The sequence below is a fragment of the Leptosomus discolor genome, chromosome Z (genome assembly GCF_034619465.1).
Source record: "Leptosomus discolor isolate bLepDis1 chromosome Z, bLepDis1.hap2, whole genome shotgun sequence".
Lineage (NCBI taxonomy): Eukaryota > Metazoa > Chordata > Aves > Leptosomiformes > Leptosomidae > Leptosomus > Leptosomus discolor.
Genome location: NC_141419.1, coordinates 18,751,887 through 18,779,490, shown reverse-complemented (window position 1 = coordinate 18,779,490; position 27,604 = coordinate 18,751,887). Strand labels below are relative to the sequence as shown.

The following is a 27,604-nucleotide window of genomic DNA, read 5'->3' as shown; positions in this document are numbered from 1 at the left end:
GCAACTTTCTTCAGGAAGTGTTACCTACGTCAGCCTGGGATGACGGCAGGCCTCGGGTGACGTGGAGAGGAGATGGGCAGTTTGTTGCAGTGAGTGCTGTCTGTCCGGAGACAGGTATGGTACCAAACTTCTTTGAGATACCAACATGTGTAAGAGGCTTCTTAGGCAGAAACTAGGCGAGGCAATAACTGGCTGATGTTCACTGGCCACTTAAAGCAAGGGTGAGTTGAGCTAGTTAATTGCTCTTTTTTTCTGTTTTGGTGTTCTCAGACGCATTTTTTAGACACAATCTTTTGAACACTTTCTTTGCAGTTTCATTTTCAGACCAGTTAGAAGCCAGGGAAGGTTACTGCTGAGTAGTTAGTATCTGAACTGCCTCTTTCACCAGTGTTAAATCACCACTCAAGCTCTAAGCAATCTCCGGTGGGCTCTCGGTACCAAATGGATTAATCTGGTGGGTTTGCCATACCCACTGTCTCTCATACACAGTTTTGTTATAAATGTCGGTAATACTTTTCCCTAGATTTTGCCCTAAAGCCAAAGAGGTGATGAGCACATGCATTTCTTGTAAGATTGCAATTAGTGTCTTCCATGATAAATATGACTGAGCAGTTTAAATGTATCGGTCAACATATCGAACTACACCAGACTGCACTGCTGTTCCACTAGTTTGGGTTTTTACCTTCAGTACTTCAGATTAGGGAGGATTTTACCTTGACAGGGAAAATTTAACACTTCTGTGGTGAAAGTTGGAGAGGGAAATGGCTATGACTGAGCTACATCAAACTGAAATTCCTACTCAATTCGAGTCACTCAGATACTATGGGAGAACTACCTGGGACAGAATAAGTTCTTACCCCTTAAGGGTAAGAGAAAACTCCTTTTTATTCATATGCATCAAAATTTGCTGTCCTACCCTCATAAAATTGGAAAAAATCTCTTCCCAGTGCTTTCTTGTACCTTTATCTCATTGCTGTCTCAACTTGTAGGTGCTCGGAAGGTCCGAGTATGGAACAGAGAGCTTGTGCTGCAGTCAACAAGTGAGCCTATCTCAGGATTAGAACAAGCACTGTCCTGGAAGTGAGTAGCAAAGCAGTTGCCATGCTAGCAGCAGTCTTGCTTTTTATTCCCTGGTCACAGTCTTTGATCAGTATCAGTTTCATTTCTCCTGTGTTTGTTTATTTTCCCCAAAACTTCAAGAAAGCTTCCTTCTGATCCAGCATGCCTTTTAAACCCTGAAAAGCGTAGCACTTGCATTACATGTGGGTAGGAGGGATAGATTCTCTGCACAGTCTCAATGGCAAGCATTTTTGGACTCAGCTGTATAAATAGGAATATTACAGGTCCCTTTACCAGTGCAGACATTTACTTGCCCGCCTGAGGATGTCATGAGCTCTGGAGAATGTCTGTGCTGGACCTATTGATTTTGAACAGTGCTGAGGAAAACATATCCTCTGCTACCCTTTTTTTCATGTCTCTGGATAAAATACGAGATGATTGGTGTTTAAAATGGCAGCTAGTGATTACGTGAGCAACCACTTTTCATTTGGATGTTTTTTAAGGCCCTCTGGAAATGTGATAGCATCCACACAAGAAAAACCCAACAGACATGATGTTGTTTTCTTGGAGAAGAATGGACTTCTTCATGGAGAGTTCACCCTCCCATTTCAGAAAGGGCAGTTCAAAGTAAGTGCTGTGTCTGGGCTTCTTTGATTAGAATGTAATGGAGAGGAGGACTAGATCTTTTCCAGATTGTAGGAGGAATTTTTTAACTTAACACTTAGTGCTGGTCCCAATGGAAAAAGTGACCTGAAAAGAGAATAACAAAGAAGCCTGTGGAGAAGGTGCAATGCCCTCTGCAGGCCCGTAGTACAGTGACACGTACAGGGGGATTGTAGCCTTGGGGTGCTTCTGGCCGCTGTATACTTTCTACCAGGCAAATGCTTCAAAAATGCTGTTCAGGATGTCAGCTGTTGCAAGAGTGAGGTGACATACATTATTGCAAATAAGAGAAGTGAGAAGCTACTGCTAGGGTGTTTCTTCAGCTTCTGCCTTTGAATGTTGAGAGGTCTTTTGGCAGATGCTTCGTCAGTGCCAGGGAAAGCGAAGAGAACACTGCTGTCATGTTTGTGGTTGTATTGCCTCTTCAGCAGTGTGGAACCACTGTGACAGGTTCTGCTTCAGGATGCCTTGCTTGGACTGTCAGGAGCTTTGCAGTACACGGGGGCTATGTTAGTATATTAACCCATGCACCTTGCATTGTTGAAAATAAGGAGCAACTCATGATCCTTCCAACAAACCAGTTGGAAACATACTCACCCTGTGCAGAAGCAACAATATCAGTAAGAGCTGTGTTTGTTTCTGCAGGTTAATGAACTGCTTTGGAATGCAGATTCTACTATCCTGGCTGTATGGCTGGAAGACCTGAAGGTGGAAAACTCCAACCCAAACAGTTACGGTGAGAGCACTGTGTGAGGCTCTGGCTCTTATGCTTGCCTGCAAATGTGATTAGCAGTGCATATTCATCTGCAGGTTAGGAGACACTGGGGAGGCTTACCTGCAGCTTTGAGACCGCTGTGCAGGTTGGGAAGAACTGGTAGTTCAGTCTGAGCTCAAAGCGTTTTCCAGGCTGTAGTAACTGGAAGTGGTATTAATGGAATGCTAAAGGTGTGAGCCCTTCATAAAACATGGGTGCCTTCTCACAAGGGGAGCTCAAAAGAAGCCTAGGATTGACTCTTTTGCACAAAGTCTGTTGTTAGGTTTTCATTTGCTGGCTGTTGTATGACACAGCCCATGGACTGAAGACCAGAACTATGATTTTCATTGCACTTAACCCACCCCTAGAAGAGCAGTGGTGGTGGGGAGGGTTTGGAATGGATCTCAAGTAGTGGTCTGTGGTAACCATTTGTTTTTCTATAGTTCAGCTCTGGACCACAGGGAACTATCACTGGTACCTGAAGCAAAGTCTGCATTTTGGTAGCTTGGAGGAAAATCAGTTGGTGTCACTGCTGTGGGACCGAGAGAACCCGTATAGACTGCATGTACTCTGCCAGGGTTGGCATTACCTCTCCTATGACTGGCATTGGACCACAGACCATGGGATGGGGGAGAATAGCCAGCATGTGGCAAATGTGGCTGTCATAGATGGAGGTAAGCAGTGGGACTGCTTTGCAGCTCTAGGGTCAGAAGAGGTGGCATAGCCTTTTGGATGCAGGCTGGATGGGATTATGGTAATTCTTCTGTTAGCTGCTGTTTCTACAAAGCTGTTAGTTGGGGGACAGTGTAATTGATGGAAACTTCAGAGGTGATTCAGTTTTCTTGTAACATTGTTCCTACTTTTGGTAAAGAACCTGAGAAGAGCCTCACTAACATTTGGGCTCGGTTACAGCTTGTTTTTTTTTCTCTTTTCTTCCACAGATAAAGTGCTTGTCACAGCATTCCAGCATGCTGTGGTGCCTCCACCCATGTGTACATATGAGCTCCAGCTCCAACAAGCCGTTAATCAGGTTGCATTTCACACAGATCCCAAATATAGTGGAGACATGGCTCTCCTGGATGCTGATAACAAGATCTCTGTGTACAGATATGGTGAGAGAATGTTGCAGTGTCTTCTTGAAGGAGACCTCTGTCCGTGAGAACAGTACCCTGGCGGACTAGTAGGGTGATGGTCGCTCAAGGTTTTTAGTAGTCCAGAGTGAGATATAGCTGGTTCAACTGTGGGTGCAAGCTCAGTTCTCTCATCTCCAGTAGTCTGGGTAGCAGAGGAGCATTTTGGTCGTGTATTGGCTTTGTGAGAAGGCAGTGTTCAGCACCTGGATATATGTTTAAGCTTGTAATATCCCCCTGCCTAGCTTTGGCTTGAGAAGAGTGCAGCAAGTGGTATCTTGTGTAATCTGTTCTGATGGCAAGTTGCTGATTGGCACTGGAAATGGCTGTGAATAGCTACCTAGGATCTATCTGAGGCACCCAGCACTTCCCAAAGCAGTCTTATATACAGTGTAATATTCAGCGTGCTATGAGGCAAGACAGTGTTGCTGCTGTCTCTTGAGTTTTGTACAGTGACATTACAAGGTAGCTACATGCCTCAGGTCAGTGTTAATGAGGATTAGGTGTTGGCTGTACATGTAAGGATGGTATTTTCTGAACTTAATAATAGTTTCCTGTAGCATCTACTTCTTGGTAAGAATGAAGATGGAAGGGGCTCTGTTGGCAGGATCTCTAAACTCTTCTTTGTTCTGTGTTTGCTAGGACGGAGCACAATGAATGACCCCACTGTCAGATTTGGAGCCGTGGGTGGAAATGGGTTTAAAACAGCTGTGGAAACACCATACCTGGATAAAACCTACAGGTAATATATAACTAGTATAGCTGTAGTGAGGAGAAGAAGGTAGTGTGTGGCTGTTTTAGTGGTCACAGCTCTACTTGTCTCAAGATTTTGAAGAGGCTGTCAGGTAACGTGGTTTCATTGTGTTGATGCTGTGGCTGCAACTAGTGCTAAGGATTGGGCAACACGGCGGGCAGTTTGTCCTGAGAGATCCCCTTGACTGAGGTTTTGATCTAGTGGGAGCAGTGACAGCACTGAGATAGCTTTTCCTATGCCTGGTGCTCTTAGCCTTGTGGTGCTGCACTTTGTCCTCAAGCCCAGGATAGTGGCACACAGAGCTGCTTGCATGGCAGGGACAATGACAAGGTAAAAAAATCCCCACCCTGCTCTACATTTGTTTCTATACACGGTTGGCACAGGAGCACTGCCCCATGCCAACTGGCATTTCCCCCACTGCTTAGGGAAAACAAATGGGGCTCCCTGGTTCTCATCCTTCATCTCCAGCCCAGCCTGTGTCAGGATTCATGCTTTGTGTGACTGTGTGTTTGTGCACTGGAGCCCTCCTAGCCATGGTGTGTCTGAAAAGCCAGGCTGTGCCTAGGAAGACCTTCATATCTCCAGTGAGGTGGCCTGCTGGAATTAGGATCTATTTGCTTCCCAGTCTCTCTTGTTTTGTGACAGGGTTGATGTGGGCAGCGGCAACAATGAAGTGATGAATCCTCTGGGGCTCCGATTTCTCACCTGGCTGCCAGATGACAGCTTCCTGGTGGTTGGTCAGGGTCAGCATGCTGCTCAGTCTGTCCTTCACCACCTGACTGCAGTGCCTCATGTGGCTGGGGCTGAAGAGCGCCTGAAATTACGGTACTAGAGATCTGTCAGTTGTGGGTGAAATCAGAGAGTGCCTCTGGACAGGGCCTAGAAGGAATTAAGTCTCTCAGTAGACAAGCAGCCTGGAGGCTGTGGGTTGGGGAATTTAGCTCTTTTCCTGCAGGAGAACCAAACAGCTCATGAAGCTGCCTACGGGTCAGCACTTGCCTGTAGTCCTAATCCCTACACCCAGCCTGACCCAGAGGGTGGACGCTAGCATGCCTGTGTCAGTACAGGATAGCTCTGTTCCTTTGAACTCCAGGCCCTTGGCAGGACTGAATTCCTCCATTCTACCCTTTGCCTACCATTATCAAGGTCCAGAAGAGGAATGGTAGCCTTATTACTCGTGTCCTCTTCGTCTTCACCTGCTGGACTTTGTGGGGTCAGTTGAATTAAAACCAGATCACAAAAGGAAGCCATCTGGGGTACAGAAATCTGCTTCCCAAAGGGATCCTGAGAGTTGCTTTGTGCAGCACTCACGCAGCTAAGACAGGCTTATTTGCATATGAGCTGTAGATTAGAACAAAAGAAGTGTGGGCTCTGCAGAGTGCTGTAAGTATGCAGACAGTGACTAGCACAGTTCGCAAATGCCTGTTGGCTGGAGTTGCTGTGGTGCCAATGTCAGCTGACGTAGGTGTGAAAAGACTGCAGAAGATCCTCACATCAACAAGGTATCTGTCCTTGCTAGAGATGTGCATTGTTCCATCTGGCCACAAAAAATGCAGGAGGCTGATGTTCTGTGTCTTCTCTGTCTTGCTGCAGATTGTCTGTGCCTGTAGATGGAGAAGTGATCAGCCTGTGCTGCAGCCCAGTGACCAAAACTGTAGCTCTGCAGCTGGCTGATAGACAGATCCTGAAATACCTTTGGGGTAAGCTGGGCCCTGTTAAAGTACCTGCTCTGAGGTATAGTTATTACAGATTTATCAAAAGATTTAATGAGATTATTTGACTTTCAGGGACATGGGTGACTCTTCTTGGTAGTTGGTCCTGCCTTTCATGCTCCATCTGCTCCCAGAAATGGGCCAAAATTAGAGATTTGTGTCAGAAAGCCGCTGATGTTGTTGAGAACACTAGTTCAAACTTTATGATTTGAAAATAAGGTGACTGGTTTAGTGATTTCAGAAGTACTGACTGATTGCCACGTCCTTGTCACTTCTCTCTTGTTCAACAGTGGAATAAAAGTGCAGCATGCTGAGCTCATAGAAATTACCACCTTCTTGCCTGCTGTGTCCTGGATTTTTGTGTCAGCATTCCTCCTCTCTGTCATATACTGTAGCTTGTTGCCAGCTCTAGTTTTTTTAAGATGCATGTCATGTGGTTGTAATGTCTGACTCTTTGATTGGCTGGAAAACAGTTTGATCTTCTTTGCTCTTTAGAAGCTTCTACTCCGGTCCTTGAGCCCTGGCAGACTAGCAGTGGCTCTGCTGTTCGGTTCCCCTACCCTTGTGTGCAGACTTCTATCACAAGGATCAGTGGTGAAGTAAGTAAGACTGTGAGCAGATTAAAATCCCTACTCAGTTGTTCGCTGTGTCAAATGTGCAACATGATCCTCTGCACGGGATCCAGTGATACTTCTTAATGGTGTTCTCCATAAGGCCCTATGCAGAGATGAAAGCAGATCTTACCTTGTCTTCTACAGCATTTCTGATGGCTTGCAGTTAATACCCAGTCTTCCCATTCTATGAATGCAATGAATAATGTCATTGAAAAGTGAGAAATTTCAGATTTAAGATTTCCAGCAGTCACTGCCTTGCTCTTTTTGAAAACAGTGTTTTGCTCTGCTTTATTTGAACTTAACCTATTAGCAAATATGGCTGCATTGAGTTACTGCAGATCTCCTGCTGCTGATGTTTCCTACAGGTGATGTTTTTTTGATAGTTACAGCAGCTTAGGGAATGACCAGCTATTTTGCTGATGGTTTCAGGGTTTCTTTCCTTCAGTGTGTATCCAAGTGAATGTTGTGTGGAGTTGCTTTGCTCTGCTCTGTGCTAGTGCTTTTTCCCTGATATTTTGGACCAAATACTGCTGAATAAAAAGCTAAATTACCTGGCATGGTTTCTGCTTCTAGTTTGTTACTGTGCAGTTTCTGTTACAGGGTAGAGCAAGCTGGATTTCCAGACAGAAGTGCTTAAAGGCACTTAAGCCCTCCTGGTATAGAGGTTGCATGACTTTCTGTCCAGCTTCTCTAAGTATAACATGAGGTACTCAGTACCTAATTGTAAGGTACTTCAATCCAGTGCTAGTTAGTGTTGTGAAACACTGGATGTTGTGATACTGATAGCTTATACTTGTCATCCTTTTTATTTGCAGGAGGTGATCTTGGGCCTTACAGATCGATGCCGGTTTTTTGTTAATGATACTGAGGTAACAGAGTTTTTCCCCTTCATTGCATCCCATTTTCCTCTGCCAAAGGCAGCTTTCCTGTTCCACTCTATACAGCAATAAATTTCATCATTTTTGTACAGGTGGCTTCCAACATCACCTCATTTGCAACATACAATGAGTTTTTGTTGGCGACAACCAATTCCCACACCTGTCAGTGCTTCTGCTTGAAGAACATATCCGTGAAAGGTAAATGCCAGCTCTGTCTGCCTGCTGCTGGCAGCTCATGGCCATTGTTCTGGAACCACAAGATGTCCTCATTTTTTACATCTGAACCTGCTGTATTTGGGTCACTCAGACCAACTGCTTAAGAAACAGAGGGAGAGAACTGCTTTCAAAAATCTGTCAGAGAGCAAGGAGCACAGGGAGCTGACTTTGTATATCACATTCCTCTCGTAGGGAGCAGAATTTGTCCCTTCACTGTTTCCAACAGCTTAGTCCTGCATTCTCTCCCTCCCCTCTAAGTCCAAAAAAGAGAGAGGGCTGTGTGATATTTGAGAGTGTGTGGTAGAGAAGGGAATCCCTGTAGGGTTTCTGGTGGCATCTGCCTATGAGAGGTATGAGGACCCTAGGAAAGGCAGGATGACAACTTACTGGTCCTTTACATCTTTCAGTGCTCCTCTCATCTGGTCTTTGAGCTTCACGACCCTGCTGTGTAGAGGACATATCTAGTTTGTGTACAGCAGTGCTTAGCACTGAGGTCCTCTTCCTGTGTGGAGCCGTTGAAGATCGCTGGTGGACTGTTGACTCAGTTGGTCCAGTACAACATTGCAGGGCCACATAGGAAAGCCTGACTGGGGCTCTGTGCTGTGGTGTGCCATGTGTGCTGATAAATAAATATGCTGTCTTCAGCCCTTCAGGCTGGCCTGAGCAGTGCTGCTGCACCCAACAGTGAGACCCTGCGCAAAGTGGAGAGAGGTTCACGTATCATCACTGTTGTGCCCCAGGACATGAAGGTTGTGCTGCAGGTCAGTGCTCTGCCCATGTCTGCTGATGTCTGCTGTCAGAGGGTGTAGGGGGGCCGTCTCGGTGGGCAGGTGGCCAACCTGCAAATAATGTGTGCGGTGCTACAAAGCTGCTGCCCTGTACTGCTGTGGTAAATCTCCTGGCTGGATGCAGAGTGATTTTAAGCATGCCTGTGGGGGTTGGGTTCAACGCTTGCTGTGTTTGCTAGCAGCCCTCCATTAGTCTTGGCACTAAGTTTGTCTGAAGTGCTGAGCTTACTCTTCAGAGCCACCAGAGGTTCATGGAATGGGGAAGGATGTCATTGAAAGGCATCTCTGGAATTGTGTAGCCCAATGTCTTCCTCAGAGCAGGGCTAACCTGAATGCTTCATCAGCTTGCTCTGGGTCTTGTCTGGTTGAGTGGAGTACAGCCTCCTGAGGGAGGAATGTTTCTAGCTGAGAGAATTTTCAAGTGTTTTTCCATAGTCATTGAAATTGCATGTCCTTTGAAGTGAACAAGCAGAAAATTGGCCAGTCCTCGCTTTGCCTTCAATGTAGGCAGAGAAACTACAAAGAAATAATTGTGTGGATCTTGTGTTATAGATGCCGAGAGGAAATCTGGAGACTGTTCACCACCGAGCTCTGGTTCTTGCCCAGATTCGGAAGTGGCTAGACAGGTAAATGGCACTGGAGTATTCTGGACTTCCCTCCCCGAGTCTGAGCTGCTGCAGGCTGGCTGGACTGGCTTTGTTGTGTTGGGGAAGGGAGGGAGGCTAAACTCAAAGGAATTGACTTTGTTAGTGGGAATAAAACTGTTTCTGGGGCTAGCAGCTAGAAGTCTAGCTTTCAGCAGTCCCACGTGCCTCTCACTTCACTGCTGAAGGGCTTATGTGCATGCTGAAACTGTATTGGAGGGAGAAATCTTCATCTGCTCCATTCTCTGGACATCTCAATCACTTCATGACAAAGCTTGCTGGTTTTCATGTTTTATTAGTTTAATTGATTTACACTCAAGTTTTCTGAAACAGAAATTGGTCCATTAGATTAAAATGTAGTTCTCTGTTTTAAGAGAGGAAGAAAATAATGCAAGGCCTGTGTTGCTTCCTCAACCTGGTGTACTGGTCTGTCCCTGTGCAGAGGCTGGTGCTGAGCAGGATTGACTTGCACATTTTTTCTGAAGGCAATCTACACAGCTTATTGCCTAGGCTATTCCCTTCCCAAGGGGTCTCTGCTTACCGCTAGTCAGTTGCCTTTATTTGCAGATATTGCACCTATCCACTATGTAAACTATCCCACTTGACTCATTCCTCCAGGCTTATGTTCCGGGAAGCTTTTCTGTGTATGAGGAAGCTGCGAATCAACCTCAATCTTCTCTATGACCACAATCCCAAGGCAAGTATGCCCAGTTTTGTTGTGTTGTTTTCCACATCCATCTAGCCTGGAATCCATGGACATTGAACAGTGGGCTCAAAAGAGTAGGTGGTGCTGTCAGTTCTGTTTTCAGAAGAGGTGGTTGCTCTGCACTGCTGCATCCTCATGCAGACAAGATTGCATTTAGCATTTCCCCCATCTTGTTCAGTCAGAGAAGGTCTTTGAATTTGTACTTGTACTTAATGTACTTGTTGTGAATAACGGTAGTAATAGTCCTGTTCATTTCAGGTATTTCTGGAAAACGCAGAAACCTTTATCAGGCAAATAGATTCTGTGAACTATATCAACTTGTTTCTCACAGAACTGAAGTAAGTATAATTCTGCAAATTGAAGCACGCATGTAATCAGTGGTGGTACATGATTTTATCAAAATACCATCAGCTTTTCAGTGTGATTGCAAGGAGTCAGTCAGAAGTCTGATATGTTGGGTCATAAAGACTCAAGTAAGCTGAATAGTTTCAGGGGCAGTCAGTGTGTCTTGTTGGGACAGCTTGCAGGCAGCCATTACATTTTTCCGGCAAGGGATTAGTACATCATCTGGCTGCCTTGACTTGTCTTCTGGTTTGCTGTACAGTGGTAGATGTGAACAGAGAAAGTTCATATACAGGGGTAGATGTGAACAGAGAAAGCTCGTATAAAGGAGCAAGACAGCACTGTTTGTCTGAAGCCTGAGGCCAAGATACTTGCTTAAGTTCTCAAATCGGGTACCCTGACTTGTTTCTTAAAGCTTGAGTGACAAGAGACTCTAGGGCATTGGAAGCTTCAGGACTTCTCAAGGTTGCCGAAGTAAATAATTGTTTAGGAGCTGGAGCTATGACTTAGCTGTTCTGTTTTATTTTCAGTTTTGACCTGACCTTAAATATTTGTCTAGAAATAAAAGCAAATGACGTAATTTTCATAAGTGTTCTGTGCTCAGCATCTCCATAGCGGGTTTAGTAGAAGACAGTTGTATCTTGAAAATCTTGCCTTCTGATTTTTTTTTTTTTATTTTTTTTTTTTTTTGTGCAACCAAAGTAGTCATTCAACCAGTTTTTTTCAAAGCTTCTGTTGGCTGAGAGTCAATTGGGATAGATGAGAGATGTTGGAGAGCTTTCTGGTAGTGTGGAAGGTTGTGTCAGTACTGAATGACGTAGGAGCTATTTTGTTGAGTAGTATTAATTTGTGATGTTAATGTTCTTGTCTTTGTGCTGGGCTGTATGGTGGACTGTGCTGGTATTCAATGTATCTGTTTTTATTTAGAGAAGAAGATTTCACGGAGAGTATGTACCCGTCTCTGAATGGTAGCAGTCCTGCTCAACTACACCAGCATGCTGATCAGAAAAAAGTGAACCTCATATGTGATGTGATGAGAGTTGCCATGGAACACATTGACCCTCAAAAGTGAGCATTTTCTTATTGTAGGTGAAGGAACCATTAGAGAGATTTCTAGTAAGTCATTTGCAGAAAGTGAAGAATCCTTAACATCAGTTATTTTGCTTCAGGTCCTCTGAGGTGAGCCTATGCTGCACAAAACTTATGTAGCCATACCTTCCGCCTGCTGAGTATGCTGTCCTGAAAGCCACAGCATCTAATAATTCCACAGATGGCAAACCAACACTTTACTACAAGAATTAAAATAATAGATGCAGGATGCTTATAAGGTTTTAAGAAATACTCTCAATTTAGGAACAGTCTATGTGGCATAGGGGACAGAAAGACATGAACAAGATTGTCATCTCAGGGAGATGCTGGCTTTTTGGAGCAGCTGGCCTTTCAGAAAGATCTCAGCTGTTCATTTGAGACTGAATTGCTTCTGTAAATCTTCAACTGCATGTTGCTGAATAGTTACCTTTTTGGTAACGATCCTCTTTGCATGAATTGACACCAGACAAGGACATAGCATGGGAAAAGAGGATAATAACAGTGGTTAGTGAAGGAGTGTTAAACCATTGGCCGCTTATATGTGAAACAGTGGATAGAGGAGCAACAGATGGTGGATTGCTGCTGAACCCTGAAAAGTTAGACACTTTTCAGCAAATGGTTTCAGAAAACAAAGCATCCCCTTAGCTGGGAAAGCTGTTTTGAAATAGTACATGTGGAATGTATAAAAGTGGAAATAACTTCATAGAAAGCTTTCTTTTTGTAAAAAAAAAAAAAAAAAAGCCCATTTTAGTGCCAAATTTTATTTGGAAAACTGTGTTCAGCTTTATGAGCTTTCAGAGAGACATGTTCGCTGCTTCGTTATGCTAGCATGGTAAGGAAGCTTATTCCACTCGAAACACACCTCCAGTCTTGTGACATATGTGGGGAGACATGCTGTAGAAAAGCCTTTCTGGTATATTCTGTTCTCTTCCCATTTTTCCTGCCTTCCTTTAAAAAGTTTGAAATACCTGAGTGGTTTGAGTTCTTTTACTAAAATGTTAACCAGAACTTCCACAAACTGTACTAAAATAGGAATAAGCAATGTTTCTGCCTTCTCGCTTTCTCATTGACTGCTTCTGTTTTCTTTAGATACTGCCTATCAATACTGACAGCACACGTAAAGAAAAGTCCTCCAGAAATGGAAATTGCTCTCCAGAAGGTTCATGATCTTCGAGGTCTTGTATCAGGAACTCAAAAGTTTTTAAAATGGGTGGTTTGCAGGAGCTTTCACTGTTAGCATGGTTCACCCTGAAAATTACTTTAAGGTGTTCATGGAGTCAGGCAGAAAACAGAAATGTGCTTGAAACTAGCTGTGTGTTAATGGAACAGCAGCATATCAGCTAAGGTACGCTGCTGTATGTGCCCTCGGCTTATCCTTTTATCTAGGTATGTTAGCAGATAGCCCAGAGTTAGAACTGTTCTGTCTTTCCAATCAGAATTCTGGTTCTCCCAGAATGGAATAGGAGGTTCCCGTTCTGGGTCCTGGTATCTCCAACTGGCAAACTTTGCTTTTATTCTGTGCTGATGCTTCTGATTTGTCACTGTTGCATGCTTAACACGTTACTATGCTTGGGCTGGTTTTTGAAGTTGCCCAGGGAAAACAAAGTAACCCCTCTTGCAAGACAGAAGGAGCTGTTATTTTGATCGTTGCTGTCTGGTGTCAAGGATGTGGTTGATAATGCATCCCTCCCTCACAGCAGGGTTCTGCTGCTGGTGGTGTAACTGATTGTATGCTTCTTTCTCTTGTTACAGAAAGCATTACTCCAGGTGTCAAAGCTGTGAGTGCAGAAGAAGCACTGAAGTACCTGCTTTTCCTTGTGGATGTCAATGAATTGTATGATTATTCCTTGGGGACATATGACTTTGATTTAGTCGTCATGGTGGCAGAGAAGTCTCAAAAGGTCTTGGCTTATAGTTCCAGCCAAGGAACTATTTTTCTGCTTTCCCAAAGGTTCTTTGTAGTCTGCCGATCAGCCCACATGTTTTGATAGTCATGGCTCTACCCAGGCAGGGTTCCAGTTGCTCAGAAGTCCTGTGTGTGCTTGGGGTGATGCTGGAAAGGTGGCGTGTTTCTGCATCCCTTAGTACTTCTTGAGTGCAGCTTTGTAGACTTGCTTGTGCTGAAGGAGAAATAGGGCTCTTCTAGAGCAGGACAGCAAAATAGATCTGGGAAAGGGAGGGGCTGTGGTCTGAAGTGTTGTCACTGCATTCCTTATGTTGCCAGTTCTGTACTCTTGATTCTTGCTTATTTGGTGATGGCCGCAATAATAGTGTATATCTTCCAGCAGGTTTAATTTGAAATATCTGAATGGAAATGCCCATCAGGATCTTCAGAGCTTCCTAATGTTACAGCAGAGCCTGTAACAGGTTTTATGACCTGACAGGTTTTATGACCTTTGGTGTGGGGGAAATTGATCAGCTTTACAGCTGCAAATTTATACATGATAATAGCTAATAGAAAACAATATTTGATATGATACATAGCCTTGAGTTTGAAATGTCGTCAGCCTTTAGACACTGCTGAAGTTCATGTGGGAGCCTGGTAATTTAAGTTAGTAATTCCTGGCAAGAGTAAATATACAGAATGGATACTTTAAGATGGCTTACATTTTTTAAAAAAAAAAAGGTTTTTTAGTGTATTATCATACAGTTTCAAATATGGGACTATCTGTTGGTGAAGCTGGGGGCAAATGAGAATCTTACCAGATTAGCTCAACTGCAGTGTTTATTCTTTGCAGGACCCAAAAGAATACTTGCCCTTCTTAAATACCCTCCAGAAAATGGAAAGCAATTATCAGCGGTATACAATAGACAGACACTTGAAGAGATACACAAAAGCTCTTGGACACCTCAGCAAATGTGGTAGGTGTCCTGCACATGCAGCATCTCTTAGGAGAAATTCTGCAGTGAAACATTTCCATTTTGGAGATGCTTTGGGGGGAAATAGCTGAAGAAGGAGGATTGCACAAGGTCACCTTCCCTCCTGGTAGTGCATTGTTAACTTAGTTCTGCTACAGTTTTTTGTGGTGTAGCTTGGCACAGGGAGAAAGGGGTAAGCATGTTTACTGCTTTGTGATCATAAAGCGTAAGTCTTGTTTTGCTCCTTTAAGTGACTAGTCCCCAGTTAATATTGCTGGCAAAAGTGGAGCAAACCTTAAGGAAGTGAACACCTTGATTTTACATTAGTAGAATAGGTGCTTTTGTGCTTTTCCACACAAGCACCTCTAGTTGCTTCTTAATGCAGTGAACCCAGGCTGGCTGGGAGCTATGACAGCCGTGTGCTTCTCTTTTATTGATACAAAAAAAAAATAATTTTTGCAGGTCCTGAACACTTCTCTGAATTTCTGAACTTGGTGAAGGATCAGAATCAGTATCGTGAAGCCTTGAAGCTGTACCCCTCTACCACTCAGGAGTATAAGGTGTGTAAGCATGTGACGCTGCAGCATGCAAGCTTTTTATTCTCTCACACATGTGTTTGCATGTCCTCGGCACCTTGAGTGAGGGCAGGAATGAGGCAGTAGCTGCTTGTGTTCAGGTTCTGCAGGCAATTGCTATTCCAGTGATTGCTATTCTGGTGTTGTCTCAGACACTCCTCTGAGATTATAGCTGGACTCTCAGTACTGACCCTGCGAGGTCTGGTTGTTGAAGGAGTAGCTGTTCTTTCTTTGATCCTGTGACCAGGAGAGCACCTGGGAGTCTGGTTTCTGCTGCACTGTCTTGTGTGCTGGACAACTTCTGTTATCACAGAAAGACTTTTCTTCCTGTCTTGACCTTTGTGATACCAGCTTTCTGTTTGGCACTTGCAGGTTGTGTGGGGACACTTGTTTTCCTTAAACTATTCTGAAGAGTGCTAGAGAGCGTGGGGCACTTGTAGGTGTGCTGTTTTCTAGCGTGTAGTGTCCCTTTTTGATTTCAGTATTACTGAAGAACTTTAGTTTGCCCAAGCCTGAGTAAAATGTAAATTAGCACATTTAATATAATTTAATTTAGATATTCGCAGAATCACAGAATAGTAGGAGTTGGAAGGGACCTCTGGAGATCATCTAGTCAAAGTCCCCCTCCAAAACAGGTTCACCTAGAGCAGGTCACACAGGAACACATCCAGGCAGGTTTTGAATATCTCCAGGGAAGGAGACTCCACAACCTCCCTGGGCAGCCTGTTCCAGGGCTCTGTCACCCTCAAAGCAAAGAAGTTTTTCCTCATGTTCAAGCAGAATTTCCTGTGCTCCAGCTTGTGCCCGTTGCCCCTTGTCCTGTCGCTGAGCAGCACTGAAAAGAGCCTGGCCCCATCCTCTTGACACCTGCCCTTTAGATATTTATAAGTGTTGATAAGATCTCCTCTCAGTCTTCTGCAGGCTAAAGAGCCCCAGGTCTCTCAGCCTTTCTTCATATGAGAGATGCTCCAGCCCCTTTGAAAGGTCATGGAGGACAGGTGAGGTGCCCGCGGGCTGGAGGATAGCCAATGTCACTCCAATCTTCAAGAAGGGCAAGAAGGGGGACCCGGGAAACTACCGGCCAGTCAACCTCACCTCCGTTCCTGGGAAGGTGGTGGAACAGCTCATTCTGGTTGTTATCTCCAAGCACATGGAGGAAAAGATTATCAGGAGTGGTCAGCATGGATTCACTAAGGGGAAATCATGGTTGACCAACCTGATAGCCCTCTGTGATAAAATGACTGGCTGGGTGGATGAGGGGAGGGCAGTGGATGTGGTCTACCTTGACCTTAGCAAGGCCTTTGACACTGTCTCCCATCACATCCTCTTAGGTAGGTTTAGGAAGTGTGGGTTAGATGATTGGACAGTGAGGTGGGTTGAGAACTGGCTGAAGGACAGAGCTCAGAGGGTTGTGATCAGTGGTGCTGAGTCCAGCTGGAGGCCTGTGACTAGTGGTGTTCCCCAGGGGTCAGTATTAGGGGCTGTCTTATTCAGTATATTCATCAATGACCTAGATGAAGGGACAAAGTGTATCCTCAGCAAATTTGCTGACACTACGAAGCTGGGAGGAGTGGCAGATACAGCAGCAGGCTGTGCTGCCATTCAGTGAGATCTGGACAGGCTGGAGAGCTGGGTGGAGAGGAACCTGATGAGGTTAAATAAGGGCAAGTGTAGGGTCCTGCACCTGGGGAGGAATAACCTCATGCACCAGTACAGGTTGGGGGCCTGCTTGAGAGTAGCTCTGCAGAGAGGCACCTGGGAGTTCCCGTTCGCCAGCTCCCTCACACTAATGGGTGCATCCCATCAGGGCCCATGGATTTATGGGTGTCTGGTTTACCTAAAAGATCCTTAACCCAATCCTTGACCAAGGGGCAGTCTTCCTTTCTTCTGACTTCTTCCCCTACTGCCAGAGGCAGAGATTCCTGAGGGACAGCTTTAGTAGTAAAAACTGTGGCAAAGGCGGCGTTCAGCAACTCCACCTTCTCCATATCCTCCATCATCAGGGTACCCGCCTCATTCAGCAATGGGTCCACAGTTTCCCTGGTCTTTCTTTGACTACCAATGTATTTGAAGAAGCCCTTCTTGTTGGTTTTGACATCTTTGGCTAGATGGGGCCTTAGCTTTCCTCATTGCATCCCTGCATTCTCTGACAGTGTTTCTATATTCCTCCCAAGTGACTAACCCCTTTTTCCACCTGTTGTAAATTTCTTTCTTCCCTTTGAGTTTTTCCAGAAGCTCCTTGCTCATCCAAGCAGGCCTCCAGCCTCTTTTGCTCAACTTCTTCCTCATAAGACTGCACCAATCTTGAGTTTTGAGCAAGTGCTGATTGAATAGCAACCAGCTCTCTTCAGCCTTTCTGCCTTCTAGAACCCTAGCCCATGGGACTCCTCCAAGTTTGAGGAGGCTGAAGTTAGCTCCAGAGTTGCAGCCCTACTTATTGCCCTGTTTCTTCCACATAGGACCCTGAACTCCACCATCTTATGGTCACTACAGCTAAGGGTGCCCCCCACCTTCACACCTCTGACCAGTCCTTCTTTGTTTCTTTTGCAGTACGAGGTCCAGCAGCGCCCCTCTCCTTGTTGGTTCCGCCACCACCTATGTCAAAAAGTTATTGTCAGTGCTCTGTAGGAACCTCTTGGACTGTGGGTGCTTGGCTGCATTGCTTTTCCAGCAAATATCGGGGTAGTTGAAGTCCTCCATGAGAACCAGGGCCTGTGACTGTGAGGCTACTTTCAGCTGGTCGTAGAAGGCCTAATTGACTTCCTCCTCCTCGTCAGGTGGCCTGTAATAAACACCCACAATAGTGTCACCCATATTAACTAGCCCCTTAAGTCTCACCTATAAGCTCTTGACTTGTTCCTCCTCCTCCCCTAGGCAAAGCTCGATACATTCCAGATCCTTTTTCACAGAGGGCAACTCCCCCACCTCTCCTGGTTGGCCTGTCTTTGCTGAAGAGCACATAGCCATCCATGACAGTATTCCAGTTACGTGAGCTATCCCACCATGTCTCCGTTATTGCTATGAGATCGTAGCCTTGCAGCTGTGCACAGATCTCCAGCTCTTCCTGTTTGTTCCCCATGCTGTGTGCATTGGTGTACAGGCATTTTAGGGAGGTAATTGAGCACGCAAGTTTCCCTGGAGGGATGGAGAACAATCTACCATAGCTATACATGCCCTTGAGGCAGTTGGCCTTCTGGTTTTCTTCTGGAGAGGCAGCTAAGGGACACTTGTTGCTGCTCCAATTGGCCTGGTCTGTTCCCCAGTAGAATGCAATGGCATGGGTATTGCCACCCTGGACCCCACCCTGGGACACATTCTGTTTAAAGCCCTCCTTACCAAGTTGGCCAGCCTTTTACCGAAGATACCCGTGCCTCTGCCAGACAGCTGAATTCTATCCCTCCCTAATAGGTTACTGTGGAAGGATGCCCCATTGTCATAAAAAACAAAACCCACACAACAGCACCAGCCACGTAACCAAGAGGTGATATGCAATATCTGTTGATTTGTGGCTACCTCTTTTCCCCTAACTGGTAAAATGCAGGAAAGGATAACTTGAGCACCTGAATTTTTCACTGTTGACCGTAATATTGTAAATACACAACACATGAGCCTTTGTAAAAGAAGTAGATGAAGAATTAAGAGAGGAAATAGAGAAACTCAGTCTGTCTGCAACACAGTGAAAGCAGAAAGGATTCTTTTATCATGAGGGAGGTCTGTTCCTGACTGGTTTATTGGGAGTCTTTCTTTATTCCTTCTGTATTCTTCCAGTCAAATCCACCCACCCCTTCTTGCTGGAGATGGCGAGCTTTGAATAGCATAGTGCAGCTCAGGATATTGAGTCACAGCAGCGTTTGCCTATAGAGTTGCAGGGTTTGCATCCTCCTTCATGCCAGTGTTTGATTCCTGGAGTAAGTTGGTTCAGGGAGACGTTCTAACAAAGCTGCTTATGTGAGTAGGGAAGAAGGGGCTGATTTCCTGTAGTATGTAGTTTACCCAGCCTTCAGCTTGGAGGGTTAGGTACCTCCCTGTGTCTCTTGCTTTAGCTATGTGAAATGTCTCCTTGTCTTGATACAAAGTTCAAAATGGGGTAGGAACATTGTGCCTGGAGCTTTCTTGCGGGAGAGGGAAATAGGCTTTTGTTGATGGGCACTTAATTTTTATTAATGTACAACTGCTACTGATTTTATAGCTGATTTCTTACTTCTCTTTTATCCCTTTCTTGCAGGATATCAGTGATGTGTATGGGGAGTACTTGATTCAGAAGCAGCTGTATGAACAGGCTGCATTGATATTTGCTCGTGCTGGCATCTTTGCAAAAGCACTTGTTGCTTTTCAGAACAGTGGCAGCTGGCAGCAAGCCCTGTGCATGGCGTCACGGCTTGGTTACACAAAGGATCAGCTGTCCAGCCTGGCACGGAGCATGGCAGGTAGGCTGTGAGGAGATGGAAGAGCAAAACTTGGTTCATTTTGATTTTTCTTAAAATTTAGTAAAAACCTGTCTTCAGCATTGTTTTTCTTAAAGGGAGCACAAAGATGCCCAAGGCTATGTGTGATTGCAGGTCACCTTTGTTTCTCAAAGGAACCAAAACATATAGGAGCTGAGCTGATAGGCACCCAGGAGTTGTCAAGCTAGCTGTGGCCTTGGCTGCCCCGTGCTGACTGCTTCTTGCACTTTTTCCTTGCAACCAGTTGCTGAACTGCTATTCCATATTGCCTCCTTGGTTAACCTCAGAGAATGGAGATTCTTTGAAGTAACTGACATGACTGAGGCCTGTAGACATCATTTAAATAAATACTGTGCCTAGTCACAGACCTGAAAGGCTATTGGATAATTCAGAGCTTTGTCTTCATGTTTTCTCTTCAAAGCCTGCTAGCAGCTAGGACCATTGGTACATGCAAAGCTGTGTGCCATCCTGCTGCAGGAGAAAAAGGTAGCTGGTCTCAGAATTTGTGCTTACTAGGACATAAGAGACTGCATGCATGAGATGTGTTGTGGACCTGGCATATATTTCAGCAAGACAAATGGAGCATCATCCTGACTTCTGCCTTACTCAGAGGCAAAGTTTACAAAGGGCCCACTTACACTGTGGGAATATGGCTCCTGGGAATGTAGTCTTCAAGAGCTGGATATCAATATTCTCTTTTCCTGTCACTTCATGTATTTGGATCCTTCGTGTCCTGCCTTTAATACTTTTTCTGGTGCCCCTCTTAAATCACAACTGTAATTTAGCAAAATGAGCAGACACAAACCATCTTGGATGAGATTGCTTTCCTTGGGTAACTTCTTTCTCCCCCCCACCCCCCCAGTGTTGTGTATCACTTGCTCTCTTACATAGCATACTTACAAGTCAAAGCTGGTTCTGACTTTTAGGGAACTAGAAGCCTTGAATCCCACAAGCTTGATGATCTCTCTCCATACTGCAGACAGCAAAGTGCTCCTTGCAGGTAGGAGGGCTGTGGTACATTGAAGGTTTCAAGAGATTTCTTTTTTGTGTCCTGGCCCCCTCCACTTAAGAGACTCTTCACTATTTTTGCCTCAGACTGTGGGGAAAATATTCACCAGCTGGCCTTGAGGGATGTGCACCAGCAATTTCACAAGCAACTGGCTGATGATGTTGCAAGTTAATGAATTATTGGCATCAGGCAGCCCTTCTTTTTACTGGGAAGTTTGAGTAAATGTGTGAGCAGGTAGAAGGTGCCTCAGTGAGTGGGATTTTCCTCTACTTTGTAGCTTTGTGGCACAAAATCCAGCTGCTTCTGGAAAGCTGAACTGCACCTTTTCTTGTAGGAAAACTAGGTGAACAAAGAAAGCATGCAGAGGCAGCCATACTCCTGGAGCAGTACACTCAGGTAATCTAATGACCCTCCTGTCTGTGCCGCCAGTAATATCCTCTGTCAGAGAAATAGACCATCTGTTTTTCTCTGTTCTCCTGGGCCACATGTGACGCCAGGCACGCTGACAGCAGAACAGTCTGTGCCATGGGCTCTGTTGGGGAGGTAGAGCAGGTCCAGGTGATGCAGTGAGCAGCGTGGGCATGAATGTGTCCCCGAGTTTTTTCCATTCATGAAGCTGTGTCTGCTTTGTTGTGAAAAGCTTTTGTCTCGGAGAGCTGAAGCATGAGTGCTGTAGTAAGGAAGTAAGTAAGACAGAGTTCAAAAGGGATTTCTCCTCAGCATGGGAAAAGTTAACATAGTTTGTGGGGTTTTATATGTCAGCACTTCAAAGTACCGGCACCACAGTGTTTTTCATGTCCTGACTGTGATACTGCTGCATAGAAATGTGCATCTGAATAGATGCTACCTGAACATGTATTACTAGCATCAGTAGCACTACATGGTTGCTCCTTCCTTCTAGGGCTACGAAGAGGCTGTTCTTCTGCTCTTAGAAGGGGCTCTCTGGGAAGAGGCTTTAAGACTGGTAAGACATTTCAGAGTACCAGAACCAGAGTGGAAATACTTCTTTAGAGTGTAAGAACAGAGGGATGGGATTTGGGTTAGATACTTAATAATACCTTGTTTCCTTTCCCTGATCCAGATTCACAAGTATGGTAGACTGGATATCTTGGAGACCAACTTCAAACCTGCTCTTCTAGAAGGTGAATCTGTGCAAGAACCTGAGACTTCTTTGTGCTATAGAGGCTGAAAAAGGTCTTTACTGGGTCTGTGGGAAGTCACAGCACTCTACTGCTGGAAGCTGTGTGGAAGGATGCTTTGGTTCTGCCTAACTGATGCTGCCCAGTCAGCTGCATTTGGCTCTACTCAATGCAGCTTGAAGCTCTGCAGTGTCATGGGCTTTTTTTAGCTTAGTCAAGCTGCTTTTGAGCTTTTCCAGACCCCACAGTCATAAACTGCAAAAGGGTCTGTGTCTGCATGTCCATGAACAAGCAGTACAGTCCTTGTTCCAGAGCACATGTGGCAGCAGAGATGGACTAAGAAATGGCTGGCTGTCCTATAAGCTTTTATGAGTAGTTTTTTTTAAAAATTGGATTTGACAGCTGTATTTTCCTTTCCATCCAGGAAGGATGGTTTTTTGCTATTGGTTGTTTTTCATTTTCATGCCATGGGCAGCAGGCTTTATGGGTTGAGGGATTTTTTTCTTCAATTCTAACCTAATTAACATGAAGAGATTTGGCCATAGAGCCTTCCGCTCTTCCTATATCAGAAACAGAGGCTTGTTCTAGAAAATGCTTGTTTGGCATATTAATTTACTCTGCATCCGGGTGCACCTTGTTTGGTGGCCTCCGGTATTATACGCTTTGAATTTCATTCCACTTGAGTCTCTTTGTGTGCTTTGCACCTGGCTTCTGAGCTTGCTGAAGGATGGTGCTCTTTCAGACTTCTTATGCGAAAAATGCTTTTTTAGTTCTTTTGCACAAATGTTCGTGTTCTGTTTTTCTTACTGAGCAGCTCAGAAAAGTCAGCTGATCTTCCTAGAATCTCAGAAAACAGCATTTCTTCGCCATAAGACTCGCCTGCAAGTGGTCCGAGAGCTGAAGGAGAAGGCTTGTGAGAGCCTGCAGGGTTGGTATTGAAATGCATATGACTTTCTCCTGTATAACTGATTATCCTTTTCTTTGTGGTTTCCGTTTGCCCTGGTGGAGCTGTGCTGTCTTCTAGCTCCGATGGTATCTACAACAGTAGAACAGCATTCTTCTCACCCCCTCCTCACACCATACTTGGACTGTGATTGTGTGTGTGACCTTGCTCATTCTGTAAACACGGCTTTATTTTCAGTGCTGTCTGTGTCACAGCTTTCGTGGGATCAAAATGCACCTGAAAGCTCTTCAAAATGGCACAGCATTGTCTCCACAGGGGTAGCTTGGCTGGGTCAGACAGTGCTCGGCATGTCCTTTGTGAGTACTTGCTAGGCGTATTCACCCGCCAGCCCTCACAAGCGCAGGGAAGTTTTCTGAAAGCAGAATGCTTTGTCCTGGTCCAGATCTCCTGCACTGAGATTGTCATCCCTCTGATTGTGCTGTTTAATATCACAATCCCCACCAGGGCAGAGGAGCACTGTTCTTCTCAGAATTGCTCTTTCTTCTTGTGTACTGGCTGAGTGGGCTTGAGAGCCGTAAGACTCCGAAATGCCAACAGGTAGAATGAGTCTGCCCAAACTGTTTCTCCAACAAGGTACGTAGATTACCCAGAGAGAAAGCGTGGAATAACTGACTTTTTTTCCATATTGTTAACATGTTTTGCAGATTATGAAATGCCAAATTGCCCAGAACTGGATCTTTTCTCTGAAACCAGCAGTGTTGTGACAGCCAGCGACATGAACAGCAAATATTCACACAGCAATTCAAGAATATCAGCGTAGGTGTCTGCCTCCAAATTAAGTAGTGGCTGCCCAGGCATCAGCATTTGGGAGGGCAGCTTTGCATGCTTGTCCTCACAGCTGTTCCTGCCTTGAAGCTGCCTTACTTACAGGCATTTCCTGGTTATTTTAACTCTTAATGGGAGGGAGAGAGCAGAAAATGCCAGCAGCTACTAGTGTAAAAGGAACTGAGTGCCCAGCAGAGGAGCTGTGAACCCAGACTCTGGGCAGGAGCTAGCTCTGGGGGGGTCGGGAAGCAATAGCTGGCTGTAGGCAGCTTGACAGAATGTGGGCAGAGCTCCTCGAACATTAACAGCTTGTGCGCATGGCTTGTGTCCTTTGTCCTAGGTTTTGCACTCCATGGGTGGGGTTTGCTACTACATCTCATATGTCTTCCCACAGTGGGCATCTGTTGCTTTTGACTGCTTTTAAGAATGTGAGCAGCAGTGTGGGGTGGGGTGGGGTGTATTAGAAGCCAGTGTAGTCTGTGGGGCTGCGTCTGAATTTGCTAGCTGAAAAGTGGGAAAATACAGGTGTGGGAAAAGTATGGACATTTTAGGTCACTTTCTGTGGCCCAGATGAAAAGACGAAGAGAGTGCAAACTTAGTATGTCAGAGTGTGCTGATTATTTGGGGACATGATGCAACTAGTACTGGCCTATGTTTGGAAGTTGTTTTCCTGTGATAATGGGCAGGAGCTGAGCTGTATTGGTGCACGGCTTGTGGACGTAGCAGAAATTAAAATGTGCACAGACAAGCACAGTCCTTGGCACCAAATTGTTTTAAGTGGATCTCAGCTTTGCCTGTTTGCCAAACGCTTTACCATACCGTGTGCTTAAAGCAATACTTCAGCCTTGCTGGAACATAGAGCAATCGTTTTTGTAGTAGAGAAACAGCCCAACTACTGACTTGTGTTTCAAGCCACGAAGGATATTGGTTGAGTAGCGTTGGAAGCATTGACACAAAGATACATAAGCTTATATTCAGTCCTCTCACTGGAGAGAGTAAGGACTTGAGTAACAAGTTTCATGCACACTGTTAATGTTCCTTCAGACTTACCCTGTTACAGCTAATCCTGTTGTGCACACTGTAATTAAACGTCCTCCTTTTCAGGCGGTCCTCAAAGAACCGGCGCAAGGCTGAGCGCAAGAGATACAGCTTGAAGGAAGGGAGTCCTTTTGAAGATATGGCCCTTCTGGAAGTCCTGGGAGAAAATGTTCGTGCTGTTGAGACTGTGAAGGGTAGGACACTTGACCTTAATCCACTCCGCAGCTTGTGAGGATGGCTGAGGCAGTGTGCTCCCTCTTGTTCTTAATGGGTATGCTGGGGAGAGAAGCTGCCTTGTCCATAAGACCATCTGTGTTGGACCTTGATTTAGTTCATCTGCCTCTATGCCTGGAAGAACATGTAATAGTGTGAGCTCTCCACACTTGAAGTTTGGGAGCAAAGAAGTGAGGCCTTGTCAGTGCCATGATAGATTTGTCTCACATTTGTACTTGGGCGCTGTAGGGGCTGGATAGGGACAGAACCAGTTCTGATTTACTACTCCCTTTCCTGTGCCTTGAAACCAGAGAAATACAGCTGTTTGTTTATCATACTTGTGTTAATTGCTGTTGCTTGTGCTTCTGTTCCCTCCTGCAGGAGACATACACATTCTTCTGAAGCAGCTTGTGCTGTTTGGTTATGATGAGCAAGCTGGGACACTGCAGCAAGTCCTGGAAGAGGTTTTGCAGTTGATGGAAACTTCAGTCGCAGAAATCTGGACTCCGGACCTGCAGCAGAGCTCTGTCAGCCCGGTCTGTGCTTACCCACAATACCCGTCACACCTGCTATACAATACAAAGTATTTAGCAGTATTTTGCATTCTTCAGCAAAGAGTCTGGAATCCTTCCCTGGCTTTCCAGAGCTGCTTTTTTTTTCATGTAGAGGTCAAATGGATATTCTGTGCAGTACCTGCCAAGTCAGTACACTCTAGATGTGTGCAACAGGTCTAGCCTGCTGTATACCTTGCATTGAATGCCATGTCGGACATGATGAGGTCTCATAAGGCTTGTGTTACCTTGTCCTAGTGGTGACTTCTTTTCATAAGCTCTGTCTTCAGCAATTTGTAGAACATAGGAATACTGCTTTCTTTTTCAGGCCTGATAGTTGAAGTGTTAGCATAGCTTTTATCTACTGGGAGAGTGGTTATCCAGCCTGGTGGTGTGAAGTGAAAAGCTACCAGACTGGTCAGTTTAGTCTGAACCAGTATATCATAAGGAATATATTTCAAAAAGAAGGGTTATGTCAGGCTTGTAAGCTTCAGCTTAATGCAAAATAAGGAAATCTTGAGGGCTGCACTTAGTTCCCTTCCAAAGTAAAATCTTTATTTCTAATAAGTAGTTTCTGAGCATTGATGGTGAACACAAGATATTCCTCAGTATCTTCTCCCTAACTACTGATCAGCAAAACTCTTAAGGACAGATTAAAACTGTTCTATGTGACAGGGAGTTGAGGCTCTCAAATTAACTTTAAATACTGCTGGCAGTGTAATGAAAGTAGTCTTGCCAAGTCATAACACTTAGAGTGCTGTGACGAAGTCAGTGCTGGGGTAAGGGTTCTGTGTCCTGAGAGGCTGTCCAAAGGCAGCTCTCTCTGCCTGTGTGTTAACTTTTCTGAGACATTACTGGGCTTTGATTGTGTATTTCTGGTTACTTTGTACTGTGAGGTCTCCTGCAGGCAGCTGCTTCTGCTTTTGGAAACTAACAGCAGAGTTTTCTTTATAGGTATCCCTGCTCTTAGCTTTGCTCGGTGCAGGTTGGAACATGGGTATTGCTTCTTCATACAGGTCCTGGGACCCAATTCAACTGCAAACAGCATTATGGCTGCCTATCAGCAGAAGAGGATGGTGACTCCTGTTGTACAAGGTTAGTTGAGGCTCTGACTTCAGGGTGTGTGTGAAATGTCAGTGAGGTCAATGGGTTTTGAGCCTTTCCAAGCATCGCTACCTGCCAACAGTTGTAGCATTTATTCAGTTACACAAGTTTGTTGCTTTTCTTTATGGTGTACCCTCCCACCTTGCGGCAAGTGAGCAGCCTTCTTAATAAGGTTGGTTTTGCTCTGAAGTCCTGTGCTAAAACTACTGTCTGAATTGTGCTCCTAGCTTCCTGTGTGTGTAGTGTCTGTCTGTTGTGAGGGAATTGGAAGTCTGATTTCTCGGGGAATGTGTTAGGTAATTCTGCTTGTAACTTGTCTGCTGAATTTTTCTGTCTGGCTTTGTCAGCCAGACGAGATCAGGCTAGTCTGTCATCATGCTTTGCCATCTTGGAAGTCCTTGCAGCTAATACAAACTTAGGGCTGAGAGACCTAGCAAGGGCTGGTCCCATCTCCCCTCTGTCTTCCCTCCTCCCCACTAGTCCTACAGTCTCTTCCACTATAGTCCTTGAATTACCTGGAGAAATCCTCTAATAAACCTGTAGATGTGACCTGCCTATTGCCACTTGCCAGGGCTGGCTCCAGAGAAAACCTTATGCCTCTTATTCACACTTAAGAGAGACAGCTGGCTGTTGTGTATGATGTCCCACTTGTTGGTGAATGAACAGAGTTCTGCTTTCTGCCGCTGATCGTTGCCTCCTTGTTCTGAACGATAACACTTAATGGAGAGGGGACTTGACTTGCCCCAGAGATTTAGCTCTATTAGCAGTTCTGCTGGGGGCACTCTTCTGTGCAGGCTGGTGGTCAGTCACTAAAGGGAAATGCTGTGTGTCAGGGACTTCTCAGTGTCCTTTGATGTAAAGAAAAGTAAACTAAGTAGTTGACAGCTCCCAAAGAAGAAACCATATTGCTGTTACCCTCTGTTCTGACACTTGGCCTCTTTGTCTTTCAGATCCAGAATTACTTCTTCCACCAAAACTCAGCAAAAATCTGCAGTGGAAACTGCATCTTCTCCAATAACTAAAAGCCAAGGAATCCCAGTGGACTCTGAACTGTAACTTTTCATATAATTTCATTACATCTTTACAGAAACCATTGTTGTCCTGGCATTTCCTGTTACACTGTTCTTAGGGCTATGCAAGTGAAGGGTCCCTCCACCTGATGCAATTGTAACCTGTGTGGCATCATGCTAATAGAGACAGTCCCACTGCAGAGGTGGTTTGTGAGGCTGAGGAGTAACAGGGCGTGCAGCTCTGAATGCTGCTGGTTTAAGCCAACATGACCTGCCACTGTTCCCTCCCTTCTGGTTGAAGCAACCCCACCAGTGTTGGATGGGCTGTTTTCTCTGCCATCACTCCCTCCCAGGGATGGTACCTGCCATGATGACAGGTCACATTTTAAGCTGTTCAGCCTGGTTTAGAGATTTCACTAGTAGTAAGTCTGTACCAATAGAAAATTGTTGTAGTTGCTAAACAGGTGAGTTGTGTTTTCTCTGTTGAAGCTGGATATTGGCAATACCAGATTTTCATCAGAATCACTTTGCTACCTCAGAGTAAACTGTGCAGCACCTGAACAGCCACAACTGTCCTGAAAGT

At 45.1% G+C, this 27,604-nt stretch overlaps 1 protein-coding gene across 1 annotated transcript in view; it reads left to right on the top strand.

Moving 5' to 3' along the window:
- ELP1 (elongator acetyltransferase complex subunit 1) overlaps positions 1 to 27,095 on the top strand; it is a 34,550-nt gene extending 7,455 nt beyond the window's left edge. Inside the window, exons 6-36 of the mRNA XM_086480394.1 lie at positions 15 to 114; positions 990 to 1,080; positions 1,563 to 1,686; positions 2,368 to 2,458; positions 2,920 to 3,150; positions 3,418 to 3,588; positions 4,249 to 4,348; positions 5,006 to 5,185; positions 5,954 to 6,060; positions 6,568 to 6,671; positions 7,502 to 7,555; positions 7,657 to 7,762; positions 8,426 to 8,541; positions 9,121 to 9,194; positions 9,831 to 9,909; positions 10,177 to 10,256; positions 11,188 to 11,328; positions 12,439 to 12,524; positions 13,102 to 13,250; positions 14,088 to 14,211; positions 14,671 to 14,768; positions 19,009 to 19,210; positions 20,572 to 20,633; positions 21,139 to 21,201; positions 21,319 to 21,379; positions 22,191 to 22,304; positions 22,985 to 23,096; positions 24,210 to 24,337; positions 24,738 to 24,892; positions 25,924 to 26,002; positions 26,962 to 27,095. Coding sequence (XP_086336520.1) covers positions 15 to 114; positions 990 to 1,080; positions 1,563 to 1,686; positions 2,368 to 2,458; positions 2,920 to 3,150; positions 3,418 to 3,588; positions 4,249 to 4,348; positions 5,006 to 5,185; positions 5,954 to 6,060; positions 6,568 to 6,671; positions 7,502 to 7,555; positions 7,657 to 7,762; positions 8,426 to 8,541; positions 9,121 to 9,194; positions 9,831 to 9,909; positions 10,177 to 10,256; positions 11,188 to 11,328; positions 12,439 to 12,524; positions 13,102 to 13,250; positions 14,088 to 14,211; positions 14,671 to 14,768; positions 19,009 to 19,210; positions 20,572 to 20,633; positions 21,139 to 21,201; positions 21,319 to 21,379; positions 22,191 to 22,304; positions 22,985 to 23,096; positions 24,210 to 24,337; positions 24,738 to 24,892; positions 25,924 to 26,002; positions 26,962 to 27,029 — 3,450 coding nt within the window. The 3' untranslated portion in view covers positions 27,030 to 27,095. The remainder of the gene's footprint in view (positions 1 to 14; positions 115 to 989; positions 1,081 to 1,562; positions 1,687 to 2,367; positions 2,459 to 2,919; positions 3,151 to 3,417; positions 3,589 to 4,248; positions 4,349 to 5,005; positions 5,186 to 5,953; positions 6,061 to 6,567; positions 6,672 to 7,501; positions 7,556 to 7,656; positions 7,763 to 8,425; positions 8,542 to 9,120; positions 9,195 to 9,830; positions 9,910 to 10,176; positions 10,257 to 11,187; positions 11,329 to 12,438; positions 12,525 to 13,101; positions 13,251 to 14,087; positions 14,212 to 14,670; positions 14,769 to 19,008; positions 19,211 to 20,571; positions 20,634 to 21,138; positions 21,202 to 21,318; positions 21,380 to 22,190; positions 22,305 to 22,984; positions 23,097 to 24,209; positions 24,338 to 24,737; positions 24,893 to 25,923; positions 26,003 to 26,961) is intronic.
- Positions 27,096 to 27,604: the final 509 nt, after the last annotated feature.